This window comes from Schistocerca nitens, chromosome 8, assembly GCF_023898315.1.
Source record: "Schistocerca nitens isolate TAMUIC-IGC-003100 chromosome 8, iqSchNite1.1, whole genome shotgun sequence".
In the NCBI taxonomy this organism is placed as follows: domain Eukaryota; kingdom Metazoa; phylum Arthropoda; class Insecta; order Orthoptera; family Acrididae; genus Schistocerca; species Schistocerca nitens.
Genome location: NC_064621.1, coordinates 364,729,044 through 364,741,051, shown reverse-complemented (window position 1 = coordinate 364,741,051; position 12,008 = coordinate 364,729,044). Strand labels below are relative to the sequence as shown.

At 37.3% G+C, this 12,008-nt stretch overlaps 1 protein-coding gene across 1 annotated transcript in view; it reads right to left on the bottom strand.

Moving 5' to 3' along the window:
* LOC126199171 (RING finger protein 121) overlaps positions 1 to 7,739 on the bottom strand; it is a 108,859-nt gene extending 101,120 nt beyond the window's left edge. The window contains exons 1-2 of the mRNA XM_049935930.1: positions 7,618 to 7,739; positions 6,878 to 6,912 (exon numbers count right to left, since the gene is read on the bottom strand). Of these exons, the coding sequence (XP_049791887.1) occupies positions 6,878 to 6,912; positions 7,618 to 7,635 (53 nt within the window). The 5' untranslated portion in view covers positions 7,636 to 7,739. The remainder of the gene's footprint in view (positions 1 to 6,877; positions 6,913 to 7,617) is intronic.
* Between the last annotated feature and the right edge of the window lie 4,269 nt (positions 7,740 to 12,008).

Sequence of the window (12,008 nt, the reverse complement as noted above, 5' to 3'; positions counted from 1 at the left end):
TTTTTCACTAAATGTAAGTGCGGAACCGTATCAAATGCCTTCCTGAAGTCCAGGAATACGGCATCAATCTGCTCGCCAGTGTCTACGGCACTGTGAATTTCTTGGACAAATAGGGCGAGCTGAGTTTCACATGATCTCTGTTTGCGGAATCCATGTTGGTTATGATGAAGGAGATTTGTATTATCTAAGAACGTCATAATACGAGAACATAAAACATGTTCCATTATTCTACAACAGATTGACGTAAGCGAAATAGGCCTATAATTATTCGCATCTGATTTATGACCCTTCTTGAAAATGGGAACGACCTGCGCTTTCTTCCAGTCGCTAGGTACTTTACGTTCTTCCAGAGATCTACGATAAATTGCTGACAGAAAGGGGGGCAAGTTCTTTAGCACAATCACTGTAGAATCTTACGGGTATCTCGTCTGGTCCGGATGCTTTTCCGCTACTAAGTGATAGCAGTTGTTTTTCAATTTCGATATCGTTTATTTCAATATTTTCCATTTTGGCGTCCGTGTGACGGCTGAAGTCAGGGACCGTGTTACGATTTTCCGCAGTGAAACAGTTTCGGAACACTGAATTCAGTATTTCTGCCTTTCTTCGGTCGTCCTCTGTTTCGGTGCCATCGTGGTCAACGAGTGACTGAATAGGGGATTTAGATCCGCTTACCGATTTTACATATGACCAAAACTTTTTAGGGTTCTTGTTTAGATTGTTTGCCAATGTTTTATGTTCGAATTCGTTGAATGCTTCTCTCATTGCTCTCTTTACGCTCTTTTTCGCTTCGTTCAGCTTTTCCTTATCAGCTATGATTCGACTACTCTTAAACCTATGATGAAGCTTTCTTTGTTTCCGTAGTACCTTTCGTACATGATTGTTATACCACGGTGGATCTTTCCCCTCGCTTTGGACCTTAGTCGGTACGAACTTATCTAAGGCGTACTGGACGATGTTTCTGAATTTTTTCCATTTTTGTTCCACATCCTCTTCCTCAGAAATGAACGTTTGATGGTGGTCACTCAGATATTCTGCGATTTGTGCCCTATCACTCTTGTTAAGCAAATATATTTTCCTTTCTTTCTTGGCATTTCTTATTACACTTGTAGTCATTGATGCAACCACTGACTTATGATCACTGATACCCTCTTCTACATTCACGGAGTCGAAAAGCATTAGAGGATGATGAGGGAAGGAAATCGGCCATGCCCTTTCAAAAAACCATCCCCACATTTGCTTGAAGAGATTTAGAGAAATCACAGAAAACCTAAATCAGGAAGGCTGGAAGTGAGTTTGAAATGTTATCCTCCCAAATGCGAGTCCAGTGTGCTAACCACTGCGCCACCTCATTAGGCACACCAAAACTTCATCACTTCTGTACCACATGGGATAATGCAGCAACATCTGACAAAAATATTATTTGAATCTTTATGTCTGGGAGAAGATAGATTAAATGAGATAGAACAGTCAAACATGTCCCAAAATCTTTTCATCTCAAAACAAAATGAACATTTTGGCAAAGGAAGTCAGCAAAATAGCCTACACTTCAATAATTCAAATGTGACAAAACTGGACTTTTAAAGAAACACTGCAGAAACTAACCACGTGACAAATATTTAGCATTTTGTAGACACCACTATTCACACAACAACTGCAAATAGTGTGGTCATTTTGCCTGGGAATGCCCAAATGTAACATTAGACAGAAATAACGTAAGCAAAAAAATCCGACAGCAAATAATCAATAGGTTTGAAATGAAAGCACTAGTCAATGTTGAATTACCTGCTGCCAATATAAATGACATTAATTTGCAGCCTGATTGAGAAATTACTTTGTACCAAAATATTGGCACCAACAATGCATGACATTTAGAATGGGCTGGTTAATAAATTAAGTAAAACTAAATTAATGTATGAAAGTCTCGATTGGCAATGCTAGATGGAACTTGAGTGGGCAACACTGACTTAGAGAATGGAGAACAGTGATGTGACATTGTTCAGGAGAATATAAACTTTAATTTTCTGCTACTCATGTCTTAGATAAAGGATATATTCAGTCTCCAGATGCGGACCTCTTAGTTTTCAAAACCACTGACAATTTGGAAACTGTAGCAATATGCAGATATAAGCGACAGCTGTACAAAATGTTGTTTTTTTCAAAGGAGTCCAACAAATGTACGACAGCAATCTCAATTAAAATGTGGCTCGAAAAGTTAGCACATGAAAATGTTGCATATGTTAGAGACCCACTGAAAAGAAATGGCACTGTTTATGCTGATGACTGAAATGAGTACGTATGGGTTTACTGTATATACATGGATATATTGCAAACAACATACCAAATCTCATCTGACAAATATGAAGATTGCAGAAAATACCATGGATGTAATTCATGCTGACTTGTTTTTGAAATTAATCTCACTTTGTTAGGAGTAGTAAGGTGTTTTCTGTTGTTTAAAGATGAATTTTCTCATGTCCAAACTCTATATTTACTGAAGATGAAAAAATTGCCAAATCAGAAAATTTCTTGAAAATGGTAAAAAATCAGTTTGGGAAGGAAGTAAAATGTTTAAAGTCTGACTATGGCACCGAAATAAAGAATGCTCTTACAAAAAAGCCTTAAGGTAAACTTGGAGTGTTTCACATCAGGATCAACACGTACACGCCTCAACAAAATGGAAGAACTGAAAGAGAAATAAGTACAGTTGTCAAGTCATCACAATCAGCAATACATGCACGAAGACTGAATGAGAATATGTGGGCCAAAATGATAAATTATGCAGTCTTTACATTAAATAAAAGTGGAAGAAGTGCGATACAAAGAAAAAGTCCTGCTGAATTGTACTAGCTGCAAGAGGAAATGGTTCAAATGGCTCTGAGCACTATGGGACTCAACTGCTGAGGTCATTAGTCCCCTAGAACTTAGAACTAGTTAAACCTAACTAACCTAAGGACATCACAAACATCCATGCCCGAGGCAGGATTCGAACCTGCGACCGTAGCGGTCTTGCGGTTCCAGACTGCAGCGCCTTTAACCGCACGGCCACTTCGGCCGGCTGCAAGAGGAAGGACTGGACTATTCAGAAACCTTTAGACCTGTAGTACATTATGAATAAATTAGACTGCTTCTTAGTCTTGCTGGTACATATACAATGAAAATAACAACTTTTGATGTAAAGACCGCATTTCTATACAGCAATCTGCAACAAGAAATTTTCATGAATCAACCTCATGGATTCAACAATGGTACAAATAAAGTTTGCAAGGTGAAAAAGAGTTTATATGGCCTAAAACAAGCTCAAAAGACCTGGAATGAGAAATTCTCAAATTATCTGATGTCACTAGGATTTGTTAACACTGACAATGATCTTGTATCTACTGTAATGAAGATAAAGAAGACAGAAGCATCATTATAGCATTGTTTGTTGATGAAGGGTTTGTCACTGGAAGGCAGACAGACAGCATTACTGAAGTTTTGAACAAGCTGAATCAGTAGTTTGAAATAACATTTCACAGAATATTTTGATATTAAATGTCATATCTTAGGATGGAATTTAAAATAAGTGTAGAGGGAATTTTTGTAAATCAGTCTATGCATACAATGGAAATCTTATGATGATTTAAGATTGATGATTTGAATCCAGTAGCACCACCTATGGAGTGTGGAATGGTGATAAAGATAATCTTGTCGATGTCAATGAAAATCTTGTCAGTTTTGCTGTTAATTACTTACGCAGGTTTAGTAATAAACCAATGGTTAGTCACTGGAAAAGGTCGAACATCGCTTTCAGTACGTATAAGGAACCATGAAGTTCGATATATTCTTTGATGGAGACTCAACACTGATTGCCTTTCCTGATCCTGATTATGGAGGTAATATCTCAACAAGATGCTCCAGCTGCAGAGGAGTTCTTATCATGCGAGGAGGACACATTGCTGTTACTCCCGAAAGCAACGTCTTGTGGCAACTTCAATCACGCAAGCAGAATATCAAGCCACCATCTCTTCTATCAGCAGTGTATGTTGGATATGACACCTTGGACAAGAACTTGAAATTTCAGGTTTGACTGAACTGTGTACTGACAATCAAGCTGCCATACATACGTTGAAGAATAACTATGAAGGAAAAATAACAAGAGGCAAGAATCATACTGACATTCAAAGGAAGTTCATTCAGCAATATTATGGAATGACCATAAGTTTAAACATCTGGAAAGCTCAAGTCAACTTGCTGGCGTACTGAGAAAACCACAGACTCAGGGTTCTTGAGAAATTATGAAGAAAACTAATTATGGAAGAGTGTTGAGAGTTAACTACTTTTTTTATGTGTTGTTATTTGGGCAAAGTGCTTTTATGTTTTTTCTATGTATTTTTTTGATACTGCTATCATAGTAATTACTCTTTGCTCAGTCCATTATCCGCTGTTTCTTGTTCAAGCTTATTGTTAGCAAATAAGTTACATTAAAGTGTACCTTTTTAAACATAAAAAATAGTTACTCATCCGTAATACAAGAATTTATCAAGACTCTTTGTCTACAACTTCATGTGGCAGCAGATAGATAGAACATACAGTGACTGCTTGTAGGATGGTGGTGAGGGAGAGGGGCAAGAACTGATACACATTCCTTATAAAAATAGAATGCCTCTTTCAGCTCTCTCTCTCTCTCTCTCCATTCTGCAGGGACTGTAACCACACAGAACAGAGATGTCACACATCAGAAACGCAGTCTCTTGGGGACACATAAACACTGTTGTTCTCTGTGCAAGAAGGGATGCATTCTGAAATCACTGCTATAGCACTGTGCTTTGGGAGTCATATTAGCAATAAAGTTCTTCTCTTTCTTGCCATCTGTTGTTCTTCTGAGGTGGGGAGTTTGCAGGAAAAGAGGAGTTACCTATGAGATGTATCAGTTTCCTCAGCTGTCCATCCCACCATAAGAACCATTTTGTACTGGCATACTGGCTATTTTTAATCTGTTGTTCTTGGTGCTCTGCTTTGTTACTAGTACTATCAACAAAAATTACACTTGTACCATAACTTACAGTATACACACTTACATTCACCAAACAAGTATTTTTTGATAGTTTTCAAGCAATCACTGACTATAGATGGCAACTGAGAGCCTTTGGCAATATCCAGATGTAAATTACAGGAAATAACCACAACGTGCTTCTCAAATGATTCTAATACAACCCTGGCCTTGTGGTACAGATGATCATTAAATTAGAAAATACTATCTTATGTCAATGCCCCCCCCCCCCCGTTACATATATTTTGTATTGGTCTCTCACAATCGAACAATAGGAAGGATCACAAAACTGTTTTGTAAGCAGTCTCCTTTGTAGGCTGGCTGCATTTTCCCAGTATTCTACCAATGAACTGGAGTGATCGCCTGCAACTGAACCTATGTGATCATTCTATTTTATACCACCACAATGTTCACCTGAAAAATTGTTGCATCTTGACAACTGTGAATATGATTTAGCAGAAAGATTTTGTGGTCAAACAACAGAACCCTTTTCAATAAAGCAATAGATGTGTAACAATATTCATATCTGCACTTCAAATTTGATTGAACATACCACTGCACATGAATGTGTTGTCAGTTACATAGCCACATTTGAGACAATGTACAAATACTGGACCATTCAGAAACACTTGCCCTATCCTGTCATTGCAGCTCACTGGCAGTGACAAGGCAGACAGCCACCCACTGTCCTTAACACAGCCTAGATGGACTTAAGCCCTTGATACCATTTCACAAACTCATAAAAAAACTCAACTTTCAACCTAACCTATCCTTGGGCAATATTACAGATCAGTATGTCACGACTAATTCACATTTGTTAGTTTTGCAAACTCAAACATCCACCTTTCCACCTCACCTATACTTTGTGTTAATTAATGTACAAAAAATACTACCAGTGTTCTATTCTCTATCTGTTTGCACATTTAGACCTATGTTGTCACATGGCACACCACCATTACATCACAGGACAAAACTGACTTCTCGTATTGGTAGATCCCATTAAACCGCTTGGCCTTCATCAAACATATTATTTAGTTGGTTATGTGTATTCAGTGTCTTGTGTACAAGTAGATGACTTTCCTTTTATGCCAGTGTATGAACACCCAACAAGCTTCACCATTTCCAACAGGTACTTCCTCACAGCCTGATCTTTACTAGGTTTGGTTAAAGCAAGAGGTTCCTCAATTTCCTGCATATGGAACACTACATAAGCAATGGTTCCATACTTCATTTTGAATTAAGTTCTAGGCATTGTCAATGGACATGAGACTATGTAAAGAGAAGTACTCTGTCTTGGTTTACTTTTAAGAAGTGCTGAGCAGCTCTCCCAGGCCTTTCAAATGACTTACTTCACTTTGCAGCACTGTTTTCCCACAACACATTCCTAAGCAAAATTATGGCTGTTTGTAGTGCAGTAGGTATGGCTAGGTCTATATTCCCTTCATATTTAGCATGCATCATTGCAATTAATCAACACTATGAAATATTCCCAAGAGGACTTGGGTGGGAAGACACTATGTGCTATAAATTTTGTAGCAAACGTATGCTGGAAATAACTGAAAACACCTAATATTTGTACACCCAAAGGTGGAAAAACCAACAAATTACTTGGTACATTCAAATGAGATACTGGTATTTCACTTCAAGGTTACAAGTTGCAAATTTTGAGCCCACTGCCAATCAAGAGGGTCACAGCTGGTTGGAGAAAAAAAAAGACTGCTTCTAGATATGTAATTTATTAGTTAACAAATATGAACTGATTTATTGGAAGTGTTGCAAATTCAATAGTCAACACAAGTTTATCATCTGACAAATAATTCCAAGTAGATTATAATCAACTACACTTACCTTCGCATATCATCTTCTGACAGGTCCAGCAGTGTCTGTAAATATGAAATAAGAATTAACTTGGGAACTTCAAAACAGGGAAAACTGCAAGGTAATTTCATACGCATACACACACAACCTTTTTTTCAGATAGAAAACAAAAGATGTATATTTTACTTAAATATTATGAAAGAATGTGCAGCGTATGACATTAATTTCATGCTGTAAAGTGTCTGCGTTCGAGTGCTCACTGTCGAGTTGTCTTGTCAAAATAAACACATAGAGATACGGATCTAAAATCCATGAAGACGTTGGAGGCTTTCGTAAAAAAAAAAAGTCGTCGGTTGACTGCGACATTAACATAATACTTGTGAATTCACTCGTTCCGTTAGCAGGGGTTTTGGTATCTATACAACTCTTATTATAATTCAGCAACAATTTATATGCGGTATGGGATGAGGAACTAAAGTAATGACATACAACATGGATTTCAAAGTGCTTATCACTAAATTAATTAACGTGTTTCCATGGCCCTCTGAAAAGGCATAGCAAATGAACAACAAGACAGTATGTTTTTCTAACAATGCACTAGCATCAGACGTACAGTTAGGCACTCGCTGAAATAACTGCGCAAATACAGAAAGAGAAAATGTGTTTATGGACTGCTTGTACAAGATTTTCAAGTATCACATTACTCGTGCTTAGTGCACTAAGTTAACATAAGGATTACTCAGGGATTATAACGTGTCATATGTACTTACTCTGTTCAGTTCATCCATATTTGTAGGTCGAATTTACAAACAATGCAACTTACAGAAAAACAATCACACACACATCCATGCCTCTCGCTTGACTAGAGTAAACAATACACTATCAATGTGCCAGGTCTCGTCTGCTGTAAGCGTCGTCGTGCAGGGCTGCCACTATTGAAATAGAAATAAGAGTCGATTGTATGCGACAAAGCCTGTATCCCTGCCTTATCTATTTCTTTATTTATTTACGTCTTAAATCTTTGTAGCACAAATATTGTACCATTGAACTGAGTAAATAACAAACAATTCATTAAAAATATTTGATACTAGCAAAAATTTGCTTAATATACTATACATTGTTTACGCACTCCCATTTTCTTACACACTTGGTAGGATTAATTGATATAGTCTTCAAATTTACAGTTTGTTTAGACAGTTTCATTTTCAAGATCGCCAGGGTTGTAAGTCATGGGAACTCTGTGGAAAGTACGTAATGTGGGACTTCCTACCCCTGCTACACGCTTACCCTTAACCCAGTCCTAACTCAACAAAACGTCGTCACAGTGAATTTTTACCTATACTATCTCGCACAGCCAACTAACCCCCCCCCCCCCCCCAACACGTACACACACTCTTAACCATTACCCTGGACGCTAGGGATGGGAAAAACCGTCTAGTTAAAACACATACCGCTGTTTTAGATATGAGTATCACGTATTTTTCTGTATTCACTTGGTTACGCTTAAAACATTTTTAAAAATTTTCTCCTGATGATCAGATAAACAACCGGTATCTCAATTTGACATAGGAGAAACGTTAAAATTTTTGGGTATTAAATAAAACACTTTTTTGAAAGGATAAATGATTCACAAAATTTCCATTGGACTGAAATACTGGGTTATCATAGAAAATGGGAGAAGCTATTAGTGCTATTCTAACAAGTTCACCAGCAGTTAAAAATGAACAACACACATTTGACATAAGAATCGGTACAGCAATGCACAGACGATAATGTACCAGTTGTCCTTCGATTTTTGGGAGCAGAGTGAAAGGACGCATGCCAGGCTATTCGTTGCAGCTCAGCAACATTTATCGTAGGTATTATGTTCTGGGCTTCTGAAAGATTGGTACGAGTATTGTGTTTGAATGATGTTTCTGATTAAAGGAGTCAACTTACAGATCAACGCGTTATAGAACGAGTATTTAAGAACATAGTGGGTAATAAATATTGGCTACTGTATTATTTCATTAGTGAAATTTTAACTATTGTCATGTAGTTGTTCTTGCTAAATGCTCCATTTTGCCTGCTGTCTAAATTGTTCATTTCAATTTTTTGAAGGAGCATTTTTATATGATTATACGAATGCGTGGTGGCATGGTGCATGATAAGCAATGGATCCGCCTTCTTCAGTATGGATGCACAAGTATGCCTGACCTCCTGCATGAATCTCTGAGTAGCAAGCATGGAGGAATGGACAGCGACTGCGGATAGATGGCGTTCAGTGAGAATGTGGATCGGCCATGAAGCGTGCCGAGATAGTCTGAGCATTCTGTGCTAGGTGGCGCAGTGGTCAACACACCTGCCTAGTAAGCAGGAGATTCCAGGTTCGAATCCCAGTCCAGCACACATTTTCAATCTTTGCCGCTGATTCCGCATAATATTCCAATGCAGCTGACATCAGTAATCTTTCCTTTCTCCGCCCTCTTATTTTTAATTTACATATCATGGAGCATTTTTAGTTTTATCAATAAGAAATCAGTTCTATTCAGAATCTGTTAAAAAAGTAAATGGATATATTCGATTACAAAATGGATTTTTCATTCGAAATAATTAAAGAAAAAGAACACCAAAAATTTTACTTAAAAGATTGTATCCGTTTGCTTTTTCTACAAAATAATACAAGAGAAAGGAACCTTAGCAACAGTAATAAATTAAAAACTTAACAATTCAAAATAGTTTATAACAAATATTTAAAGGGGCTAATCTGCTTGTAGATTTCGAAATTGACAACTTAATAGTAAAAACAGTCGCCAAACTCAATTTCCATCCTTTCTCACTAACTATCAGTAACACTCAAATAATGATGTGATCTCTGAACACAACATGAGTTTTGAGCACAGTTTGAAAATTAGAATCAGTAGGAGATAATTGGTAATATATTGTAATATTGCAGTACTAAAGACTTTAGCACTGCTACTCTCTTCGTTTAACCAGTGTGATGAAACATTTTAAAACTTCCAGAAACTGTGTTCATCATTTAAGCCTCTTTCAAACACATACTCAGTGATCGGTCAATGACCCCAGGGCACAGTCACCAGATATTTTTATATGTTGGGAAATAGGCCCAATTTCTGTATAGGGTATATGATTGTTACGTCACTACTCAGAGATACTCTTAAGTCTAAAGCATTAAAAGATTTCAAGTAATTGGTAACCACTAAGTTCTTTAAGCCATGCTTTTTTATTCCATGTTTCAGTAATCTCAGATGCAATCGTTTCACTCTATAGATATTGATTGGAGCCAGTGTGAGCTGTTAGAGCTAAGTTAAGTTTCGACCTCAGTGGAGTGTGAAATGTGGAGAAAACAAGAAGGAGAACTTCGTCACTATGTTCAGGAGGGACATAAGAATGGGAATGTTGAATGTCTGCTATAGAGCGGTGGTATGTATGCATGCAGATATGAGTAATCAGCAGTTATGGTATAAATCACACATGGAGTAACAAGGCTGTGTGAAGGCATATCACAGAGTCATTCATGTTCAAACACACTTGTTAAACTACTTATTTTTCAGTTGATACACAACATGGGTTTGCCATGTTGTTATAGTGCCACTGTTGTTCATCCCAAAGTGTACCGTCATATACCAATAACAGGTAGAGAACTGAAGCTCAACTTAGTATCGACAACTTATAAGCAACATGTGATTTCACGCTGATGCAAAGCTTTGCAATCCAGCAGTCACTGTATGTGTTCAACAGTTAAAATTTAATCTCATATTCATTCCAACTAACATTTGCCATTTTTTAATGTGGACAAATTTAAATCCAGTTAAAAAATTAAAAAAGTGGCTTTGTTGGCTATGGGGTGGTTTCGTCCCCCTTGCCCCTCACCCTCCCTCCCTCCCCTGTATCCAGGACCTGAGCTACAAGGATAGGTGACATTGCACACGACTGAGATATAATTGGGTGACAAGAGAATTTTTGGCGACTTTTGAACATTTTCAACCAACAACTGTTTGTACTGATATAGTATGCCAGATTTTTTTTTTTAGTTTCTTTCACAAACTGATGGTTTGCTTTAAACCTAACCTCTCTTAAAACTTCATTTCTTTCTGCCCTGGCTATCCTCTGAGCTTTGCACTGACTTCCCAGCCAATTAGAAGGGAATCTACTGTTTAACATAGGCTTTGAACCATGCTTCAAAGCCAGCAGTTTTGAACTGAACATACATTACTGAAGTCCAATCAATGAACGATGGCAGTTTACACAGCTCGAGACATGAAACTACATTGTCGGCAACAGCACTGAACCAAATGTCGCTAGATTGAAGGTGAAAAATCGCTAAATGTCGCTAAATAATTTGAGGGAATTGACGAATTGAAATTCAAAAATATTTTTGTATACTTTTATTATTTCAGATCTTTTTGTTTACCCACCCACACACGCACACCCACCCACCCACCCACCCACCCACCCACACACACACACACACACACACACACAATTTATTCATCATCATTGTCCAAACTGTCAATTAGACAGATTAAATGGTACTGAAGTTTCCCCACAGTTGAAAGTGGTAGCTGTGCATTGCTATCATCTTTAGTAATAAGTCTTTGTACATTCATTGGTAACTCATAGTCAAAACATTTTTATTCATTCTTTTTGTGGTGCTTTTGATCATCAAAATAGAATTCAATGAAGTAAGACCAAGGCCACTGCAGAGTTTTAATATGACCATATTCTTGGCATAAAAAATTCGTTCTATCTCTGTATTTGAATGTGGCAATAACAACACAGTAACTTGAAGAGTGCACAACTCTTTGAATGGATTTAGATTTCCAGCATCTTTATGTGACAGAACTTCGATCCAAAAATCGACTGAATTCTCTATGTTTTGCCATGAAATGAAATTGATATCATTCCATTGTTGTGAGATTTTTTTCCACTCCTTGATGTCATTATATCCCAGTTCTTTTGTTAACTCAGTGACATCTTGACTAATTGTTTAGTTTGCAAAACTTCTCTGACAGACAATTTGTTGACAGACAGAGGACAAACGAAGGAGTCAGACAATTTGTACATTTTGGTTAAAATTTCAATATTAGGTGGAAGTCTATTTTCTAATTCTTTTATAAACTTCACAATAAAGTCAATGGATCGTTTTGTTGCAAGTTTG